The sequence below is a fragment of the Tauraco erythrolophus genome, chromosome 1 (genome assembly GCF_009769465.1).
Source record: "Tauraco erythrolophus isolate bTauEry1 chromosome 1, bTauEry1.pri, whole genome shotgun sequence".
NCBI lineage: Eukaryota > Metazoa > Chordata > Aves > Musophagiformes > Musophagidae > Tauraco > Tauraco erythrolophus.
Genome location: NC_141465.1, coordinates 136,615,539 through 136,638,476, shown reverse-complemented (window position 1 = coordinate 136,638,476; position 22,938 = coordinate 136,615,539). Strand labels below are relative to the sequence as shown.

At 52.6% G+C, this 22,938-nt stretch overlaps 2 protein-coding genes across 3 annotated transcripts in view; one reads left to right on the top strand and one right to left on the bottom strand.

Moving 5' to 3' along the window:
- Positions 1-1,856: 1,856 nt before the first annotated feature.
- TPBGL (trophoblast glycoprotein like) lies at positions 1,857-2,930 on the top strand. Its single transcript, XM_086615347.1, has one exon. The coding sequence runs from the start codon at positions 1,857-1,859 to the stop codon at positions 2,928-2,930; it is 1,074 nt and encodes a 357-aa protein (XP_086471473.1).
- A 12,102-nt stretch (positions 2,931-15,032) lies between these two features.
- Positions 15,033-22,938, bottom strand: part of PGM2L1 (phosphoglucomutase 2 like 1) — a 50,013-nt gene continuing 42,107 nt past the window's right edge. For both annotated transcript variants that reach the window (XM_086622450.1, XM_086622456.1), the window contains exons 12-14: positions 21,053-21,242; positions 19,950-20,083; positions 15,033-16,128 (exon numbers count right to left, since the gene is read on the bottom strand). In XM_086622450.1, coding sequence (XP_086478576.1) covers positions 16,026-16,128; positions 19,950-20,083; positions 21,053-21,242 — 427 coding nt within the window. In that variant the 3' untranslated portion in view covers positions 15,033-16,025. The remainder of the gene's footprint in view (positions 16,129-19,949; positions 20,084-21,052; positions 21,243-22,938) is intronic.

Below are 22,938 nucleotides of genomic sequence, written 5' to 3'. Positions count from 1 at the left end.
CCATCCCACAAGCTCCTTTGATTTCTCCGGCTGCCGTTAGACACCGTCACTTTCAATATAGGGTTTGCCCAATTTCTTTCTGGGAGCAGCTCAAGCCACCCAGTCGCACCAGCAGCCAAAATTTACCTGGTCCCTGCAAAATTCAGGAGAGCTTCATGGGAAGGGAATTCTGCGGGGAGGGGCGTGGAAATCCTTGGGGAAAAAGGGCAGGATGAGAGATGAGGAGGAGAAAAATCAAAATCCAAGAGAAAACGTGCCCAGGATGGAGTTTATTTAATGAGACCCCCCCCAGCTCAGGTTGGCAGAGGTATTTAGGAACCCAAAGAGGGTCCTGCACCCAAATCCTGCTGCTGACCACGTTGCTACATCCAGCTCCGAACAGAGCGCACCCCACCCTCCAGCATCCGAAAATCTCGTGCCCACCCTGTCACCGTCCCCCACGGCCAGGGTCACGGCAGCCTGTGCCCCCCCCAGCTCTCGGCAGCCCCCCGGGATGTCGGGGAGACCGAGGCAGGTTTTGCAGCAGAGGTAATATTTTTTATTAGCGCGGCGGATGCAATAAAAAGAAAATAAAGCCGGGCCAGCGCCGCGCGCCCAGCGCCGGCCGGGTTTTTTCCAAGCCGATCTAATAAAAGCGATGACCTCTCCGTCCCTCAGCATCGCCTCTCCCAGGAGCGCGGGGCTTCACGGTGGCTGGACCCCACGGCTGCCCCCAAAGCTGGGGAGGGGATGGGGACCCACGAGGGATGATGTGACCGAGTCCCAGAAAGCAAAAGCGGCGATAACTCGGAGGCAGCGGCGACAGCCGTGCCTGGGTGACATCTCACCCAGGGATGCTGTGGGGTGTCCGGCTTGTGGGGCAGGTCAGGGAATGGGGACCAGGGCTGGAAGGGGACCAGAAAAGCCCCCAAATCCTTCCTGGACTGGAAAGGGTCACAGCCCCCAACTCCTCCCCAGGGCTGGAGGTGGGGGAACTGCAGCAGCCCCCAGTTCCCCCCGTGCCGGGAAAGGACAGGGAGAGCCTCCAAATTTTCCTGGGCTTGAAGGGGACTGGAACAGCCACAAAACCCTCTCCGGGGTTGGAAAGGGATCCAGACACACACCCCCCTCCAAATCCTCCCCGGGCTTAAAAGAGACCGTGACAGCCCCCAAGCCCTCCCCGGGCTGAAAAGGGAGCTCGACATCCCCTAATTCCTCTCCGGGTTGAAAAGGGATCAGGACAGTCCCCAAGCCCTCCCTGGGCTGAAGAGGGACCGGGACACCCCCAAATCCTCCCCGGGCTAGAAAGGCACCGCGTCACCCCCCCTATATCCTCCTCGGGCTGGAAGAGGACAGGGACACCCCCTCCTCAAATCCCCCCCGGGCTTGATGGGGACGGTAACATCCCCTAACAGCCCCCCCCCGGCCCCCAGGCTGGAAGGGGATCGCGCCAGCCCCCCCCAGCCCCCCCGCAGCCGTGGGGACACAGTGGGCACCGGCAATTGCGATACCTCCCCGCCCCCGACGGCAGCCGCCCGCAGCGCTTCTCCGCCCAGCCCGCAGCGCCAGGCAGCCCCAACCCGTCCCCCTTCCTTCTCCTCCTCCTCCTCCTCCTCCTCCTCGTCCTCCCTCCCTCCTCCCTCACCGCCCCCCCCAGCCCCAGCCCGATTTGGGCAGCGGCGCGGCCGCCGCTCCCAGCAGAGCCGCCGTGTGCGGGCGCCGCGCCGGAGACAGCGCAGCCCCGGGGGGGGCCCGAAGGGAGGCAGGTCCGGTTCCCCTCCCCCTCCTCTTCCCTCCCCCCTCCATCACCCCCCCCATCCATCCATCCATCCGTCTTCAACCCACCCCCCTCACCCCTGCATGCCCGGGAAGCGAGCATGGCCCGCAGGCAGGCGCGGGCAGCGGGCAGCGGGCACTGGCTGCCCTGGTTGGGGTTCGCTTTGCTGCCTCTGGCCGTACCCCCCGCCGCCGCCCCCGGGGGCTGCCCGTCCGCCTGCTACTGCGTGGCCACCCCGGAGTTGGTGCAGTGCCGCTACGAGAGGTTGGAGGAAGCCCCGAAAGAGCTGCCCGTCACCGTGCACAACCTCAGCATCGTGGGCAGCAACCTGAGCGTGCTGCCCCGCGCCGCCTTCGCCGCCCGCCCGCTGCCCGACCTCCGCCTGCTCCGCCTGCGCCACGACAACATCCAAGTCGTCGAGGACATGGCCCTGCAAGGGTTGCCCGCCCTGCGTACCCTCGACCTGAGCCACAACCCGCTGCTCTCGGTGGCCGCCGGCGCTTTCGCCGGCGCGCCGCTGCTGCGCACGCTGCAGCTGAACCAGGCGATGCTGGCGGCCCCGCTGGAGGAGCAGCTCGCCTTGGCCCTGCGCAACCTCAGCTTGCGGCGCTTGGAGTTGGCCGGCAACGCGTTGCGGGCGCTGCCAGCCGCCCTGCTGCCCGCCGGCCTGGAGGAGCTGGACCTGCGGAACAACTCGCTGCAGCGGCTGGCGGCCGCCGAGCTGCGGAGCCTGGAAGCGCCGGGGTTGCGGGGGCTGCGGCTGACGTTGGGGGCCAACCCGCTGAGCTGCGACTGCGCCCTGCGCCCCTTCCTCGCCTGGCTGCGCGCCGCCACCGCCCGCGTGCCCGACGCCCGCAGCCTGCGCTGCGCCGGACCCCCGCCGCTACGCGGGGCCGCCCTGCTGCGCCTGCGGCCCGAGGGGTTGGCGTGCGCGGCCGCCGAGGGTGGCGAGCCCGGTCAGCTGGAGACGGCCTCTTACGTCTTCTTCGGCATCGTCTTGGCCCTCATCGGCATCGTCTTCCTCATGGTGCTCTACCTGAACCGCCGCGGCATCAAGCGTTGGCTGCACAACCTGCGCGAGGCTTGCCGCGACCAGATGGAGGGCTACCACTACCGCTACGAGCAGGACGCCGATCCCCGCCGGACCAGCGCCATCAGCACCCCCGGCCTCTGACGGCACCCCCAGCATCCCACCCTCGCCCTTCCGGCATCCCCGGCATCCACTTGCCATGCCACCCATCGACACCTCCGCTCCCGGCATCCGCCTCGCCCCATCCCCATCCTCTTGCCATGGCACCACCGAAAATTAGTTTCTGAGGATGAGCCGGCCTCGGGAATGGGTGCTGGGGTGGACCAGAGTGGGGAGCACCCTCCCCGGAGGGCTCCGGACCGGCTACTTGACCCCGTAGCGCTGATTCCCACAGGGGACCAGGCTGGATCCGTTCCCCCCAATCCCAGCGCCCGCGGGCAGGGGGAAGCGCATCCAGATCGGCCCCGCGGGACGCCGGCACACGCAGCCCCGGTGCTCCTGGCAGGATTCCGAGCTGCTTCCCACACCTCCTCTCCAGCGGCGGGTTTCTTCAGCGGACCGCGGGATGCCACGCCGCCGGCGGGGCTCGGCACCGCTCGCACGTGAGTGTTTGCTTGGCACATCCCCGGGAAGCAGCGTGCGATACCTGAAACTGTCCTCCTGGATGTTCCTGGAGCCTGGACTTGACTTTGACTATGTACAGCTCTTTCCTATTAGATTTCTATTTGACAGACGCAAAACTTCACTCGATTCCTTTCTTTCGTTTCGCCGCAAACACGGAGGAAAACCGCACCGTCCAGCCGCTCCCCCCGTCCCCGAGGAGACGCTGCGCTTTTCCGAGCCCGTTGATCCATTTGGATTTGTTTGCTGACATTTCCAGCTCTTTCCCGGCACAAAACGGTGCAGCTGTGTAGGAAACGCCTCCGCCGGCTGCGTGCATGTTCCCCAGGGCACGCGGGGGCAGCTCTTTTCCGACTCCAGAACATATCCTAGACTAGGCTGGCTCAGCACTTTGTAATTTAAAACGAGCGAGGCGGCAGCTCGTGACCTAGTTCCCCCACCCGGGTTTGCTTTAGAACTGTGCCTGTTCCTATATCCTACAGCAAATATATCGAAAGCTGCATCCGCTCTATCTGGTCTGTTTTCCACAAAGCTTCTTGCCATGATTTCCGAGTATCCCCCTCGGCTGAGGCGATGCTGTTGCGGTTGGTTTGCCGGAGGAAGGGAGCTCTGGGCTGCACTGGTTTTGCTGGTGCTTAGAAACTTCTTTTCCTGAGCGGGCTGGGTGGCCGGGGATGTGGAGAGGTTTTGCACGGCTCGTGCACAGAGCTCACGCTCTGCCGGTCCGGATCCTCCCCTGGGAGCAGGGCGGGAGCTCAGGAAAATTCTCCAAGTAATAGATTTTTAAAGCAGTTTTGATCTCCTGGGGTGTTTTGGTACCTAATTCAGGAGACAGCAGGTTGCTGAGCATCTACAGATGCTGCAACTCGCAGCGTTTCCCGGCACGAAGCCGTAGATTTTGCAAATGCGGCATCTTAAAATGCTGAATTTCGGTGCTGGGCTGAAAACTTAAGTGTTGCATTTCGATCTGTCTGCGTTTGCTTTTCTCCATACTGGGAGATGGATGTGGGCGAGCTGGGTGGGGGTGAGGAGGGGGGCTGCATCCTTGCCGCCCCGCAGCCGTGCTGGGACCAGCGCCGGAGTTTGCCCGGTGCTTTGGGATCCTCGGTGCAGACAACAGCAGGTACCTGGTGTATTGGGTTTGTAAATGAGAGTTTTCGGGGATTTATGGTCCCTGAGCCTGCTGTGTACTCAGCTGCCGGGCGGAAAGCTCAGCGGAGGGAAAGCACAATTATTTCCATCCCTGGCATGGCCAGAGGCTTCGGGAAGGATGTGACCTGGTACAAAGTCCTTTGCATTTTACCCCTTCGCTTTTCCCCCCGTTGCATTTTACCCCTTTGCATTTCTTCCCCTTCCAAGCCTGGTATTGATGTGGGGGAGCAGGGAAGGGGGAGCTGGTGCAGAGATGCATGCCTGGGCTTATCCCAGTAGGAATACGGCACTGGGAATCAAAAAATAAGTTTCCTGGGTGCTCTGTGCTGGTCCTGCAGTGCGAGGAGGTGGTTCTCCACCAGCCTCAGTTCCTGGGGAAACCCTCAGAGACCCCCACAGCTCAGCTCATTGGAGATGAGTTCATAGATTCATAGATTCATAGATTTCTAGGTTGGAAAAACCTTCTAGTTGCTCCAGCAAAAACTTGTTGCATTTTGGGGACCTTTTCCAGAGGTTTTCTCCCCATCCTAAGAGCTTGTGGGCTCCAGCCCCACTTCACCACCCCATGCAATGAGTTACCAGGCAGGTTTATGGGGGAGAAATCTCAGCCTGCCCCTCACCCTCATTTGCTTTCCCACCTCCTTCCTCAGTTTCCCCACCCCCGTGCAGCCAAAACGCAGCCCCAGAGCAAGAGAAAGTGCGACAGGGTGGATTTTGCACATCTGGCAGCCACATCTGGCAAAGCAATACCAGCCGGTGCTGCTTGGCGAGCGGCAAAGCCCTTCGGTTTTTGCACCCGTGCCGGGAGCAAACGCTGCTGAGCGTCGCGGGTCGTCCCAATCCATGGGAGCAGCATCAATTCCTGCAGCATCAATTCCTGGGGACCCTGCGGGGAAGTCTTGGCAAGATTTAACATCTTGCAGGGAGGAGGAGGAGCGCCTGGAGGGCAGTTGTCGGACCAGCGAACACAGCATCCTCTTGGCAGCGGCCGCCGGTACCCGGTGATGGATAATGGGAAGGAAATCATCTCCGAGCAGACGGAAAAGCAGCAGAACGCATCCTGGCTCCCAAGCCCTTTGGCAAAGGGGGTGGCTGGTGTGGGCAGCTGGGTGCTCCAGCTTTCCCCGATGCCAAAGGGAGGGATGCGGTGGCTTTTGGTCCTCCCCATCCTCGGTGGGTGCCCCGAGCCCCCCGGGGTGCATGTGCCGATCCCGGCCGGGGGGGCAAAGCCCCATCAGCCCAGCGCAGGCGACGTGCAAGCGGCCGGGTGCGGGTGGTCGGGTGGATAAGCAGCTGTAGCAGCGTAATTCCTGCTATGAAGGAAATTCAGATTCCTAAATGAAGGAAAAGCAGATTTTCCTTCGTTTCCCAAAGTACCCGGCCATTTCTTGGACCAATCTGGCCAAGAGGCAAGCAAGGAGATTCATCCGAGGAGGTGGATGTGGGTGCAGCCGGAGTTGGGCCGGGCAGCCCTGCCCGCATCCGTCCCCCCCCACCCCTGCCCACCTCCCGATGGGTTTTAGATCCTCGTGTCGCTGGACCGGGGGCATCCCGGGTGTGTTTCGAGAAGTGGTTTTGGTGGAAGTTGCTCTGTGGTGCCCAGAGCTGTAGGAGAGACGCGGAGCGTGGTCTCGTTTAGTGCAGAAGAGGCCAAAAATGCCGGTGTGGTGATGGCTGCTTGATTTAACAACTGGAAATAACTGGGCTGGAGCATCGTCCCTGTCCCTGCCGAGCGTGGGGCTGCGATCCCCCGACACACGGGCAGGGAAGAAAATCAGCCACCAGCTGCCTCTTCCTTCCAAAAATAGACAGAATTAATAACAATTAATTCTTCCCGAGCAGCTTGAGCCCTGAGAAGCTTCACACCAGGCTCCTTCATCCTCCTCCTCCTCCTCCTCCATTAGCAGGGATTAACCCAAACCTCCCAAAAGGGAGAAAAACAACCCTCTGCTTTTCATTTGTTCCTTTAGGAAGAGCAAGTAGGAGCTGTTACCCTCATGCCTTGGGGAAACTGAGGCACAAAAAAAGCAGGGCCGAGTTCCTGATAGCAGGGAAAGGTTTGGGCAGAAAAAACACAGAAATGGATTTCAAACCTCAGCAGGGTTCACTTCAAACTCCAGGCAGCTTTCAGACCTCCAAACCCAGGACAGTCCTTGCTCTGTTTGTCCTTCCCCCAGCTCAGAGGTGACCCGAAGAAATCAGGATTAAATCGAATCCCACCTATTTATCTGCGAGCGCTTCTAATTAGCTGGCTTGGGATGATGCTGGGGGACGGGGGGTCCTGGGGTGGCTGAGCACTGACCCGCTCAGCACAGCGATGAGCTCCCGGCAGCCAGGAGAGGCCAGAAGAAGCAAGAAGAGCCAGGCAGGGCAAGGATGCCAAGGCAGGGACGTGTAGGATGGACCTCTGAGGTCCCAACCCATGGAGATGCTGCTGTGCACGCGCAGGATCAGCCCCGCAGGGAGCTGGCACGGCACCGCCCGGGCAGATGGGGAAGGACGTGTTTCCACTAATCTGCCCCAATCTGGATTAATTTTCAAAATAAATGTGTTTTCCCAGCGGTTTTAAGCAAGTTTTTGGCGCGGTGGGGATAGGTGGGATGCTGGGGGTGGGGAGCAGCTGGCAGGGGTGGAGGCGATGGAGAGGAGAACGTGTCTGCTGGGTGTCCCCGTGCCACCAGGCTCCCATCGCTGGCTTGGAGAGCGGGGACCCGAATATCTTCGAGGTGGTTTTGGCAGCGCATCACCCACCTCGCGGGGCTGGGATCAACCCGTGGTGCTTACTGCAGGCTGAGGGGGTCTTCCATGAAGTTTTTCCTTACCTAAAGCCACCGAAAAAATAATTTACATTGAGGAACTGGTGTCAGCCCTGAAGCAGAGCTGGGATCTTCTGCAGATCCCGTTGGGATAACACGGCACGGAAGTTGTCTCCAGCCATGGATGCCTGGAATGATCCGTGACGGCCAGTTTCTGGAGGTTTGGGGGTCTCTCAGAGAGCCAGGGTGAGCAAGATCAACCCAAGGCAGGTCAGAATTGGTCCCTCATCCTGCACAAGGATGCACCAGCCAACCCCGCAGAGCGGCTCCGTCCTCCCAGCGCGTCTCCCAAGCACTCGCCACCCTGACATTTACAAATACCTATTTTTAGATGATCTTCATCACTTCTAATTGTTCAGGCTCCTCAGCCTCAGAGGACACATCCTCAGCTCAGATGGAGTCAAAACCAGTCCCTTCCCTGTGGGTCCTTCCCCTTCCTGCAGTTTTACACTGGTGGGACTGGCCCCAGCCCTTGGCCCAGGCCTCCGTAATGCTGCCATGTTACATCTGCTCACAGCTCCATTCCCTCCCCGTCATGGTACGATTTGCACAAACCTTCCAGCTTCAAATGAAGCCCCTGAGAAGGGCCTTTCTGTGATGCTCTTTTGTGGAGGTTTCCATGTTCTTCACAAAGAGGAGCCAAGATCATCTCTGTAATGCACCAGTGGAGAACCTGCACCCTAAAGCCACGGAGATGGTCCTCTGCATGGGCACAATAAGCCCCTGAGTCCCAAACCACTTGAGATGCTGCTCTACAATATGCTCCCAAACCCATGGAGATGCTCCTCTATGTGGGCACAATGAGCCTCTGAGATCTGAACCCCTCAAGATGCTGCTTTCCATGGGTAGGACGGACCTCTGAAGCCCCAACCCACGGAGATGCTGCTGTGCATGCACAGGATCAGCCCTTTTCATCTCTATGGGAAAGGTTTCCAGAGCAGAAGGGCAGCCCTTCCCTTGGGGATGGCCCAAACTGGCCACCTCAGAGGTGGTTTTCCATACACCACTTACAGCCACCTAGCAGATACATCAAGCCTGGGAGACGGGAGGAGCTGAGGACCATGAGCACCCCGGGAGCTCAGCTCTGCCCTGCTCAGCTCTCCATCCCTTGCAGAACGAGGGGACGTCCCTGCGGGGGATGTTGTGCCGTTAGGGTAAGCAGCCTGAAGGCTCAGGAGACCCAAGGTTGCAGCAACGGTCCTGGGGCATTCACCTCCTGCCCTGTCCCTCTTGGCTTGGCAGGAGCGAGAGCTGCCCAGGCTGCCCACACCTGGCACGGCGGTGGCACCAAGGGAGAATCATCGTGGCACCCCTTTCTCGAGGACCCCGTGTCCCACTGGTCCCACAAGCAAGGTCCATCACCTGTGGACCAGAGCTGGTGCTCAAGGGACACGGGCTGAATTTGGTTGTACTGCTGGGCTTTTGGGTGGTGTTCCTCTCTTGCTTTGTGCCTCAGTTTCCCTTTCGGGGAACAGCACAGTTGAGGGCCTCCCCTTCAACCCAGGGACTGGGTTTTGGGGGCTGCTGGACCTGCTCTGACCCCAAAGCCTTTGAAGGGACGTCAGGTGCTCCGTACGTTGCTGCTTGCACGCAGAAATGACTCGTTAGCTTTCCCCCATCGTGTGACGGCGGGAAGCAATCCTCATTACTTCCTGCCGCCTTGACCACGGGGGTTACATGGGCACCGGCCCACAGCCCCCACCAGTGCCCAGGGCACCAGCCACATTGTCCCACGGTGAGATGGATCCAACCAGCAGGACGAAACCGTGAGACGCACGCTCCGGAGATGACTCGTGAACCCCTGGAGAGCTGAGCCCGAGGCACAGGCGCCACGGGCCGGCCTCGCCACGTTGGTAATTAATTTAGTTACTAAATTAACACTTAATTTGACAAGACCTGGACGCCAAGCCAGGCTCCGCTGCCAGGACTCACCAGCCTCCAGCAACCGCGGCTGCTCCCAGCCCCACGTCCCCGGGTCCCGGCGCTCAGCCAGCAGCAGGGATGGACCCCGGGACCTCCACGGGATGCTCCGTTCCCCCAAACCACCCACGCGTGCCCTGGAGAAGGCTGTGTCGTGCCATCCTGGAGGAGGTGGCCCCATTTCACAGGGATAAGGGCAGCGGAGCCTGGTCCCGCGGTCCCCCCCCACCCCCGGGGGTGCCCAACCTGTCCCTTGGTTGTCCCCGCACCTTGAGAAGGGTTCGAACAGACCGGTGACAGCCCCCACCGGGGGCTCGGTCCCTCTGCACGTGCTCGTGGTGACATCCAGCGCCGGTTCCTGCAATTACAGACGGCTGGAGCCCGCGGGAGGTCCAGCCAGCGCCGTCCCGGCGTGTGTCCCCCCCCACCGGTGCCCGTTCCCTGATGTCCGTGGGTGACACCGCTGCTCCTCTCACCCCCAGCCCAAATAAACCCCTCCACCTCCACGTCTTTCTACTGTTTTCTCGTTCAACAGCCGGTCCGAAGGTGTCAGGGTCAAGTGTCTCCCCGGAAAGCACCATCAGAGCAGCTCGGGGGATAATTAGGAGCTAATTCTGGTGAGCTGGAGGGAGGAGAGGGGCTGGGATACGGAGCGGGATGGGGATCTTCAGCCTTGGCAAGAAAATCACAAAAAAAACCCCAACAATTCACATGCAGACCCCCCCCCCAGGGATGAATCCTGCAGCCATCACTGAAGGGATGCAGGAACTGTCCTGGACACGGTGCTGTGACCTCAGGAACCATCTTACATCAACTTTGATGATGCTTTAAAGTAGCTTTAAAATATTAAAGCTGAGCTGGGGTGAAATCAGCTCTTGTCTCAGAGCTCAACAGTGGGCGTGGGAACCCCCATAAAGTCCCAAGCAGAGGGTGATCTCCATCCTCTTGCTGGTCCCTCTCCCTCACCAGCTTTCCTGGTGGGACTCTCTCTGTGGAGCTGAAACTTTTCCTTTGGGCAAATGCCAGCCCGGGTTGGACTCCCTGCTCCAGACCTGCTTCCTCACCTGCACAGTGCCCACCCCAGCCCACCTGCAACTGCAGCTGCTCCTCTCCCTCCGTCCCCTTTTCCCCACCACGGGCTCACCAACAGACCCTGTCCCTCTCCTCCCCTGCTCCCTTCTAGGCTGTTGCTTTTCCCGAAGCAATTTCACCCCCAAAACTCCAGCCTCTCCTCATTCTGGCTTGTGCCCCCCCATCCTATGGCCCCAACCATCCAACTGTCTCATCCCACCTGCTCCACGGTGGCATCAGTGACGACTTCAGGTCCCAACTAGCCTGTCGGACCTTGGTGCTCTGCCCTGGGACACCTTCAGTGATGAGCCCCTTGGAAATGACATCACGGTTTGACATGATAGACCTCATTTAGTGCCATCAGAAGCACGAGGCTCTGGACAGCTTCTTCAGGGAACAACGATGTTCCTGGGGCTTCAGGTATCTGTGTGGCACACAGTCAATATCGGTCCTACACCAGGTCAGGAACAGTTATCCACCTCCTCTGGTGTGACAGGCTGGAGAGGTGGGCCTGTGAGAACCTCATGAAGTTTAACAAGGTCAAGTGCAAGATCCTGCACGTGGGTCGGGGCAATCCCAAGCACAAATACAGGCTGGGCAGAGAATGGATGGAGAGCAGCCCTGAGGAGAAGGACTTGGGGGTGCTGGTGGATGAGAAGCTCAACATGAGCCGGCACCATGCGCTGGCAGCCCAGAAAGCCAACCGTGTCCTGGGCTGCACCCAGAGCAGCGTGGGCAGCAGGGCGAGGGAGGGGATTCTGCCCCTCTGCTCTGCTCTCCTGAGACCCCCCTGCAGTGCTGCCTTCAGCTCTGGGGTCCCCAACACAAGAAGGACATGGAGCTGCTGGAGCGGGGCCAGAGGAGGCCACGGAGATGATGCGAGGGCTGGAGCACCTCTGCTCTGGAGACAGGCTGGGAGAGTTGGGGCTGTTCAGCCTGGAGAAGAGAAGGCTCCGGGGTGATCTTATTGCAGCCTTACAGTACTTAAAGGGGGCCTACAGGAAAGCTGGAGAGGGGCTTTGGACAAGGGTGTGTAGTGACAGGACACGGGGCAATGGCTTTAAACTGGAAGAGGGGAGATTTCGATGGGATCTAAGGAAGAAATTCTTCCCTCTGAGGGTGGTGAGGCACTGGCACAGGTTGCCCAGAGAAGCTGTGGCTGCCCCATCCCTGGCAGTGTTCCAGGCCAGGTTGGATGAGGCTTTGGGCAACCTGGTGTAGTGGAGGGTGTCCCTGCCCATGGCAGGGGGGTTGGAACTGGATGATCTTTGAGGTCCCTTCCAACCCAAACCATTCCATGATTCTACGATTCAATATTTGACTAAAGAAGACCGAAGAAACACAAAGGATTGCTACTACGAAGAGAATATTTTATTACTTCTAACACTTCATTCAGCTAAATCCACATAGCAATACACACAGAAATACTTCAGAAAAGTGCAAATTCTCACTCTGTTTGTAATACGCCCCAGTTTTACAGAACAGACATCGGGTAAACACGAGCAGAGATCCAGAACTCCCCAGGATTCCAGACAAGGAGAACGATGCAGCTTCAGGTACTTCAATCACCTCGTACAAAGCCACTCTTGAGCATGGAAAGGGTGGGGGAGGATGGAAAACGTGCTGTGCACCAGGAATCTGGTACCAGGATGGACTCTGACCATCCAGGCTTCACCATCAGGGAGAGAAGAGGGCAAAAAGGGGAGGAAGGGGGAGACAAAATGACGACAATAATAGTTTTTAAATTAAAGAGAACATCCAAGTGCTTTCCAAAGCAGACCACAAGTTCCACCCTGCTCCCAGTGCCAGAAACCATCATTCCACCTGATGGCTTCTCCCTCAATACTCCAACAGTTTCACGCAAACCTACGGCAGGAGCTGGGACCTCTAACACTTCAGGAGCCAAAGAGGGGACACAAAGTGCTACCTGAGTACATCAGGGAATAAGGCCAGGAATTTCATCATGCAGGGATCCTCCAAAGAAAGACACAGCAACAGCAGGAGATCAGTCAAGAACTGCCCAAGGCAGCTGAAGGAGCCCCAGGCAGCGCATGCTGCGTGTTGTAAGTCACCTCGACGTCTGAAACAGAAACATGCAGAATTTTAATTCTTAAATTTACCCTGTGGATGACACGAATGAGTATTTCCTCTCCTTAAAGGAAGAGCTGGGTATTTCAAATTAAGGAAAGTGGATCTACTCAGGCAAGATCCCGAAGCCCAAGGGAAAAGTGGCACCTTCAAGGTGCATCCTGCTGCGGTCCGGGCTACAGGAAGGGCAAGTGAAGCCGAACTGGTTCGCCCTCCGAACAGGGCACCGCGCCAACGGCAAACACAGAGCAGGGGGTTCGGGTGAGAGCTGGAGCTGTGCTCGAAGCTGCCCGTGTCCAACACTCCCTCCTTCCCTTCCACGCAGGAGTTCATGCCCCTCACCCTTGGAAGGTGCAGCAGGAGAGACACGCAGAGCGTTGGAAGCTGTTTCCACCACAGGCTGGACGCTGTGTCACAACTAGAATAAAAAATTGAGCTACAAGCCCTGTGTCGTAGGCATTCAGCCTCGCCTGGCAAGTCTCCTGTACTTACACGGGTCCTGTCTCAGGCCTATGGAAACGCAGCTTTCCCACTGTTTGAGTGAGACAGGGATTAAGCCTGTGGCATCAGAACGGGAAAAGACCAAAACCAAGCCCTCCTTATTTTATCAAATGCTAAAACCAAATCATTGGCTGTATGCTTACAGTTTAAGCCAACAACTTGCTGCAGAACAGCCTTTGAAAGGGTGCATTTTAATTGAAAGGGCGTATTTTAACTGGAAGGGTGTATTTTAACTGGAAGCTCCCAGTAAACAACATCCACAGCCGTACTTTGATCTATTATCTGCTTCCCACTCCAGTTTGAAAAGCCTTTGTTCTTATCTGCAAAGTAGTGAAGAACAGCTGACAACTGGAAGAAGGTTGTGTACAAGCCCAACAAACTCTACACACGATGTACAACAAGGTTACAAGGCAACGAAATCAGAGAATCACAGTCCTTCACAGTACCAAAAGTAAGGGAAGCAAGAGCAGGGGGAGGAAATAAAGGAAGAGTTCCACAAATGGAACAGTATAAATATATCAAACGGTTCAAATACAGTAGGAAAACAACGATAGCAGCAGTTTAAAACCAGCAATAGTTATTATTATACCCTTAAAATACATTCAACACGTTGTGCCTGTTGCTGTCATTCCCAAAGCACTACCACGTCTGCAACTTACTGCTCAAATCCACCGACGAGAAGAATCCCAGGTGCTTAGCTCCCCATATTTGTTCTTTTATTTCAGGTATTTAAACTATGAACAGTTAACCAACTTCTACGAATGCTGATTTGAAAACATAATCACCATTTTCTTCCATACTGCATTTATAACACTTGGCTACTGACGCAAAGACGTAACTCCTAACTCTAACTGCTACAATACACACACAGCTGGCCTCACCACGCTTTTTACAGTGCTTACTTTTGTTCAAAAATCACGTTGCAAGTCACTTGTTCTCTTCTGAACTACTAACAGGCTATTTAAACCAAAATCTGAAACGCCAAAGACTTCAACCTGCTGCCAACGGAACAAACGGCCAGACCTCCTTCAAATTCGGCGCGGTCCGGACCCAGATCTGCACCTTTTTGTGAAAAGTGAAGGTGAAGCAGCAGTCAGAAATGCCTTTACACCTTTTGAGACCTACCCAACGCTGTACAATAACATCAGGATACTCCAAGCACCAACGCTTTCACCCATTTTCCCCGCTACATCGGTCAAATGTACAATCGAGGAGAAAAAAAAAAAAAAGAAAAAAAAAAGTTTTTTGGCATTAGATACATTTCACTCCATTGCAGAACGATTTGGAAATATTTTCTCTTACGCTAAAAAATAAATAAACCCTGGTGGCAAACAAGAATTTGTGCAACACCGACCTGCTGCAGGACACGTACATTCACAGACCGTGGTTACAGTGCAAAGCTGCTGCCAGCGTGGGACACCCAGCGCCCGCGTGGGCATGGGAACCTCGGTGCTCCTCAAAGCCACCTGGGTGCAACCCACACCAAACCACTGGTGGCATCGAGCTGTAAGGGTATAGTAAAACGGAGGATAAATTCAGAGATTTAACAATAGTGGCAAAACAATGGCTTTAACTTAAGGGCATCTTCCGTTCTTCGCGTGTAACCTTCAATACAAGGGGTTAAGTGTTCAATTTTATTTATTTCTTTTATCTAATTAATATAAAGTCATGGTGGGGAAGATGTCTAGAACATCACTGACTTTATTCTAAAAGCTTACATTAGGAATTTAGTAGCACATACTAACAAGTATTCTTCTCAGTTAATCAATACGTAGTTTTCCTTGAAGGGATGTTTCCCTTAAAGTATCTTCCACAGCTTTTCCGTGCCACAGCATGGCTTTAATTTTCTGGAATCCTACATGTCTACATGAGAATATCTGTACTGGTCTGTTTTTTGGAAAAAAAAGTGATTAGCCATATCACTTTCTGCTCAAGGAAAAATAGGAAACATAATGGGAAGTTGTTGAAAATTTGCCCTAAAAAGATGAAGAATAACAGTATTTACAAACCACTGTTCTAACATGATAGTTTATAAGATGCGACAAAAAATAAAAGTCATGATTTAGTAACCAAAAAAAAATTAATCAAGGATGTCAGCATCTCATTTCCACTTTCTTCTTTTTTTTTTTTATACACAGACAGTACGAATTCAAACCATCAAAACCAAAAAAGTCACTAATTGGAATTTTCATAGAAAGTTACTGAATTTCTGAAACCTTCTTTTAAAAAAAAAGCTCAAATCCCTTCAGAGATGCGGGACGAAAAACGGTTCCAAAGCCTACAGCAGTTAGAACGGGCAACTCGACCAAGGAATGAACGAGTTCCAACTCCTCTGGAAGCCCTGGAGTGGCACTACGTCACCGAAAATTCGGGCTGCGCGTGGAATTGCGTGTGTTGCCGCTATTGTTTCACTCTCAAGTAAAGATTTTAAATATTTTAAGACACACAGAGGAAAGTCACAACGCCCCGAGAGCACCTTTAGCAACGGAAGGATGCTGAAATAGCTGAAAAACGTCACCTTGAACAAGTTGCCTAAAGGAGAAATGCTAAAGCACTGACCTCCAACATTTTTGGAAACGAAGCCGGGGAACAGCGGTACCTACGCTCACGCACGACAGCGAGGAAGAAGCAGGATTTTTTTGTCGGTTTGGAGCCATCACGTCCTTCAAAGACTACGACGACCCGATTTTCAAAACCTTTTTCGCACAAAAAGGTATTGGGTACCTGAAATGAGTTGAAGACAAGGTCTACTGGCTAAGATCAGCTGTCTTCAAACCCACTAAGGCCGTTCGTTTGTACTGGTGTGGGTTAATTAGTCTTTTGGTCAAAAGGACAGGAAACTGTTTTGATAAATTCTGTCCTTTTCTCTCACTGCCTCTCCTTATCCCAACTTTCTAGCCCAAGACTTTGGTGAAAAACCTGACAAAAGAACGCTTCTTCTCTACAGAACAAAAATGTAGCTGCTTGTTTAACACACGCACACACGTTAAACTGAGTTCTGTTCTTGGTTCCTCTGTTCCACGCGCCGCCGTGCAGGCGGCCCCTTCTTCCAGCGCTGGTCACCGGAGGTCTACGCAGAGCGCCAGATCAGTCCGTTCTTATCAGGTTCCAGAAAGTTCTCAATCAAAGCTTCAATAAGCTTCTGAAGTTCTTCTTCCAGCACGGTTCTGTCACTAGAAAGAGAACAACATCACGTCAGATGTTTGATAAACACCAAGTGTCTACCCGAAAAAACCAACCCAACCAACAGACCAAGATCTGATGGTGATGGACCAGCTCTGATATGTCTCCTACAAGCATCAATGTGTGGAGACTGCCCAACCTGCTTGCTTCAACAAGCTACGTTTTGGTAGAGACTATTGCCACGTTGATTTAAATTAATTTAATTAAATTAAAAATAAAAATAACCACCACTAGAGGGCTCTGGGCTAGCAGAGAGAAGACGAGAACTAATGACTGCGAAACCAGTGCAAGACTGGTCAGACACAGACTATAAATGGATTAAAAAAGTAAGAATGAGCTACTAATAGAAGAGGTAGATGTCCTATATTCTTCTCTCCGTGGTGTCCGATGCCCATTTAGGGTATCTGACTGTATTTTGACAAAAGTGCAATTTAGGGGGATTGAGTAATGGGGCAAAGTGTCACAGCTCACAAGAGGACCCGGTATTTAAATCCTTTCCCTATTTAAATGCCCAGACGTTCCTTTGAGTAAAAAGACAACATCCACATGCACAAACACTAATGCATTGCAACGCTCCTTTAAAAACGCATAATCCCTCTCCTAGCCCCAAAATCTCTCTGGAGGGGGAGGAACTCAGTCTGGTTTTAACAGAGAATAGGTAAAACAGACTCACTCACGTTTGTTTTGTTCATTTCTGGAACTGGCAACGTATCGTTGCCCTTCAGGCCACCACTTCCTTTTGAAGAAAACACCCCAAAATCATAGAATCATAGAATGGTTAGGGCTGGAAGGGACCTTCAAAGGTCATCTAGTCCAACCCCCCTGCAAGGAACAGGGATATCTCCAACTAGATCAGGTTGCTCAGGGCCTCGTCCAACCTGGCCTTGAACGTCTCCAGGGATGGAGCATCCACCACCTCTCTGGGCAACCTGTTCCAGTGTTCTACAACTCTCATGGTAAAACATTTTTTCCTAATATCCAATCTGAATCTACCTCCCTCTATTTTAAAACCATTACCCCTTGTCCTATCACAACAGGCCCTCCTGAACAGCCTCTCCCCATCTTTCCTGTAGGCCCCCTTGAGGTACTGGAAGACCGCTATAAGGTCACCCCGGAGCCTCCTCTTCTCCAGGCTGAACAGCCCCAACTCTTTCAGCCTGTCCTCATAGGAAAGGTGCTCCAGCCCTCTTATCATCTTCGTGGCCCTCCTCTGGACCCTCTCCAACTGGTCCATGTTCTTCTTATGTTGGGGGCTCCAGAACTGGACGCAATACTCCAGGTGAGGTCTCACGAGGGCAGAGTAGAGGGGAAGAATCACCTCTCTCGACCTGCTGGCCACACTCCTCTTGATGCAGCAATAAAACTGACTTTCCTGATGTTCTTTAAGAATAATCAATAAAACAGCAACTCAGAGAAGTATTTCCAAAGCTATTACGGAGAGGAATGCCTTTTGAGCTTCCGACAGACCCTTTCATGCCTCGAAGCAGGGAAGTTTGAAAGCTTTTTAGTTTCATGTTCCAGATAACAATTGCCATGAACCACAGGTATTGCTAAAACTAAAGGTCGAGGTATTTTTCTGACTTAGCAAAATGAACAGCAGCAAATGATGCATCAAAGCATCCTCAGGTACTTTCTTTCTCTCCCCACTACTCTCACTTATTTGTTAAAATTAGGCTAAGGGCACTATTTTTAGCATTTATTTCTTCCTTGTTGGTGCAGCTGTTTGCCTCAACTCTCTCTCACCTTTTCTTCAGCACTTACACCCAACAGCACCTTGCCAACTCCAGGTTTATGTTCCAACTGAAGTGAGAATTTCCACACTCACGTACCAAAGAAGTACATTCCTACCCCAGACAACCAGAAAGCTCTCTGAGCAAATAAATCCCACTTTCTGGCAGGAGCTGCCTTTCAGAAAATCGGGATGTAGAACTCCTACCACTTCCCTGACCTGCTGTTATTTAAAAAAAAACATGATTCAAAAGATGGGTGGTACCTGTGTCAATACACTTCGAGTAGCAATAAACCACCTTTTTAAGGAATACTTCAGCAACCTGTGGAAAGCTCTGGGCATGGATCTGTGCATCCCCTCACATGCACGTTTTACAAGCAAAGGCAATCCACCCCTCCCTATCCACCGACTAAGTCCGACCAAAACACTCAATGATAAAAATACACTCACTCTGAATTCCTGCCAGTGAGTAGAGAAAAAAAAAAAAAAAAAAAAAAGAAAAAACAACAAAACAAATCAGAGGCCCCTTTATGTTATTTTCAAGGCTCTGCTCCACAGGGATGTTGGGACATAGATTCATAGATTCATAGATTTCTAGGTTGGAAAAGACCTTAGAGATCATCGAGTCCAACCATCCCTAATCCCCATTAAACCATATCCTCAAGTAGATCATCCACCCTATTCTTAAACACATCCAGGGATGGGGACTCAACCACCTCCCTGGGCAGCCTATTCCAGTGGCTGACAACCCTTTCAGAGAAGAAATACTTCCTAACATCCAACCTGAATCTCCCCTGACTAAGCTTATACCCATTTCCTCTTGTTCTATCACCCATCACTAATGTAAAGAGCCCTTCCCCCACCTCCCCACCATCTTTTCTCAAGTATTTATAGGCCGTAATCAGGTCTCCCCTCAGCCTCCTCTTCTCCAGGCTAAACAGCCCCAACTCCCTCAGCCGCTCCCCATAAGTTTTATTTTCCAGCCCCTTGACCAGTTCAGTCGCCCTTCTTTGGACCCGCTCCAGGAGCTCAATATCTCTCTTAAAGCGAGGGGCCCAAAACTGGGCACAATATTCCAGGTGCGGCCTCACCAGTGCCGAGTACAGGGGCAGGATCACTTCCCTGCTCCTGCTGGTCACACTATTCTTGATACACGCCAGTATCCCATTGGCCTTTTTGGCCACCTGGGCACACTGCTGGCTCATATCAAGCCGGTAGCCAACCAACACCCCCAGGTCCTTCTCCGCCAGGCAGCTCTCCAGCCACTCCTCCCCGAGCCTATAGCGATGCTTGGGGTTTTTATACCCCAAGTGAAGGACTCTGCCCTTGGCCTTATTAAAGCTCATGCCATTGGCCTCAGCCCAACGATCCAGTCTGTTCAAATCCCTCTGAAGGGCCTCCCTACCCTCGAGCAGATCGACACAGCCTCCCAGCTTGGTGTCGTCCGCAAACTTACTGAGGGTACATTCAATCCCCTCATCCAGGTCATTGATAAAGATGTTAAACATGAGTCTAAAAGGAGGAGTTCTCATGCAATTCGGGTTAGGAATCCAGTTTGGGAGCCTGCTGCTCTCCGTTAGACTGAGAACTCAGGCTCCTCATTCACACTCCTGATTTCAATGGGGTGAACATACTCTATATATTTTTCCCCTCTTTTGAACTGGAAGAAGCTCAATCCAGGTGGCTGTCCTGGACAGACCTCTAGTTACTATCCAGTAGCTCAGAGCAGCAGAGCAGATTCCCAAATGAAAACAGGAATCCACCCGGGTTTAAGCATCCCTGCCAGCAGCAGCACAACTTCATCCCTTTTTAACTCGAAGTGAATGAGGAATTGGATGAAGAGGAGAAATCTCCTACTGCAGCAGACGCTGAAAATTCAATTCTTTGTCTTATTGACTACAGAGGGGATCCCTTAGGAGCAGGAATGTGCATGGCTCTGGCCAGCTGAACAGGCTGGAACAGGCAGCTGAGGCTCAGGTCTCCGAGGAGGGCGCAGAGGGATGCCCTGCCAGGCTGGGAGCCCAGCCTGGTGCCAACCTGCCAGCCCAAAGGTGTCCTGCAGCACGTGGGTTGGCTACTGACCTGTGCCCGGGCAGCGCGCACATCTCTGCGTAGTACTTGATCTTTGGTTCTGTTCCACTCGTCCGAAGGGTGGCAACACAGCCGTTTTGAAAAGTAAAAGTGATCATCTGGCTGCTTTTGCTCACTGGCAGCACCTGCATAAAACAACAGTGTTTTATCACAGAACGCCCCAACTAACACAAATGTGGGGTTTTTTGATTTTTGTGTTCTGTTTTGGGGTTTTAGGGTTTTTTTTGAAATACAACATTCAGTACATACGAAGCAAAATAAACACGCTGAAATCCTCTGCACTATATATATACACCAGCCAGTGCAACGGACTGCAGCAAGTGATTGTTATTACAATAATCAATTAGAATAGAATCAAATAATTGATTAGATGTAAGGAAGAAATTTTTTATAATGAAGGTGGCAAAACACTGGCACAGGTTGCCCAGAGAAGCTGTGGCTGCCCCATCCCTGGCAGTGTTCAAGGCCAGGTTGGATGAGGCTTTGAGCAACCTGGTGTAGTGGAGGGTGTCCCTGCCCATGGCAGGGGGGTTGGAACTGGATGGTCTTGGAGGTCCCTTCCAGCCCAAACCATTTCATGATTCTGAGCTGAAATCAGCCTGACAGACAGGCCTGTCACCTAGGTCAGACTCAGTATTTCAGGATAACTGGACTGTGTCTTACTTCCATTGGAATTCCAACATCTGGAAGCCCACTAGGCAGCTTAACAGTTGCAAGAGCACCAAGCTCACTTCAACTAATAAAGTTTATCATAGAATCATAGAATGGTTAGGGCTGGAAGGGACCTTCAAAGGTCATCTAGTCCAACCCCCCTGCAAGGAACAGGGATATCTCCAACTAGATCAGGTTGCTCAGGGCCTCAAAAAAAAAAGTTTAGTCATTGTTATATCAAAATAGTCAACACAGTAGCCAAGACAATTCACATTGAAGCAGTTTTCTCCCCAGTAAATGTTGCTGAGCAGTCTCAAGAGATGTTGGTAATTATACTGCCATCTCAATTGACATAGTACATCTCCCTGCATAGCTCTTGGTGCATTTAACATTCAGTCTCTTTAAAAAGAAAACCTCTCCTGCAAAAATACTTTGCAACTCACCGATTTCTTATTGGGCTGGCTGCTGTCATAGCCAGTGGTAACATCTCGTACGTGCAATATACTGTAAACACCACAAAAGCTTGGGTAAGACTGAGGGCCATCAAAGTTCCGAAGCTTCTCAAAGATCCTCTTGATAGTAGGAGGATCATAGCACAAGAAATAGGAAGTCTTCGATATGTGATATCCGTACCTACAAGCAGATGAACATTTTCAGTGACAAGATTCAGAAGTTTTCTGCACATTTGGTATGGAAAGAAAGCCCCTGTTTGGAAAAGCCATAACAGAAAAAGAATGCAGTTGTGGAAACAGATATTTATAGGCAAATGTTTGGACTCTGAAGCAGATTTCACTGCATTACTCAGATCATCTTAAGCTATTTTTAAATGAAAGCAAAGGTTTCAGATCCAAAGAAATAAAAGCCAATCCTCTGGCTAAGAGCAGCCTTGGTAGCCCTCAGGAAATTAATACATGGTATCATTCCCACACCATCAAACATCTCCTGCGTGGCCACACGAGCAGCCACAACAACTGGTTATTCCAACAGCCTTTGAGGAAGGTGACTGGTTATTTAGTTTTATATTTAATTATTCTAAAACTACTACCCCAAATCAGACCTAAAGCAAGCACTCACGAGGTGCAGCAACCACGTTTGCGTGTTGAAATTCAAATTGTTCTTCACTATATTCCACCCACTCCTCGTTCTACAGAGACTCTGCAGCTTAAAAAAAAAATTAAGTGTGACTGGAAGCTGAATCCTTCTGTTATCATTATCACTGACAGCTTTTCAATCCAGCTGTGCAGAATTGTTTCTGCTACAGGTTGCATATGACGGAGCAAACTCCTGTGTGCCACAAAGGGACAAATGCTGACCACCGTTTGGGCTTCCTCGTTCCAAGATTAAGGGCCACAGCCTGTCTTTCTGCTGGGCTGGCAGGAAAAGGCATGGCATACATGATTTGCTCTAACTGTGCTGCTAATCCTGTTAGAGCACGGGAACATCTGCTGATGAGCTGGGCTTATCACAGTATGACTTTTTAATTCTGACATGAACACGTTGCTCATTTTATTGCTGTAATTGTGTCCATGGCTATTGAACCCAGGCCATTCCTTTAACCTTTGCTCTGTTACAAAGCTCTGCAAGAACAGCACGTGATGGTCTAACAACCCCCAGACCGTGTTTCAGTGAAAATATGAAGCGTTTAACGAGAGGCACACAGACCACAACTAAGATATACCCATCAGAAGATAAGAGAAGTAACACAGCATGAATCAAATAAGAGAGAAACATTTGCCCTGGTGGACTCATATGCAAAATTCTACTCTTTCACAATTAAAGAGTGAATTTCTTCTCTTTAGGGCCTCTGTAGTCCTTTGGGAGATGTGGTATTCAAGTGGTATCCATAATACTCCGGGGTGATCTTATAGCTCCGGGGTGATCTTATAGCAGCTTTCCAGTACCTAAAGGGGGCCTACAGGAAAGCTGGAGAGGGACTTTTTACAAGGGTGTGTAGTGATAGGACAAGGGGCAATGGATTTAAACTGAAAGAGGGCAGATTTAGGTTAGATATAAGAAAGAAATTTTTCACTCTGAGAGTGGTGAGGCACTGGAACAGGTCGCCCAGAGAAGCTGTGGCTGCCCCATCCCTGGAAGTGATGGAATATTCACACACCTCCATTAGGTATTTAATGCTATTCCTGCACATGGTTCGATTCCTCACATATTGTTCTGAAGCATGAAATAAACTCTAAATTTCTCAGTGGGATGGGGTACAGCTCCTGGAGGAACTGTGGTACTGGTGTGATGGATGGCGTGACTGGCATAAGCCACCTCCCAGTTCCACAGGGTCAGTTACAGTGAGTACTCAAGACAGGACTTGTAAGATGTT

Excerpts from the sequence above, each read along its gene's own strand:
- TPBGL (XM_086615347.1), top strand. The coding sequence starts at position 1,857 with ATGGCCCGCAGGCAGGCGCGGGCAGCGGGCAGCGGGCACTGGCTGCCC.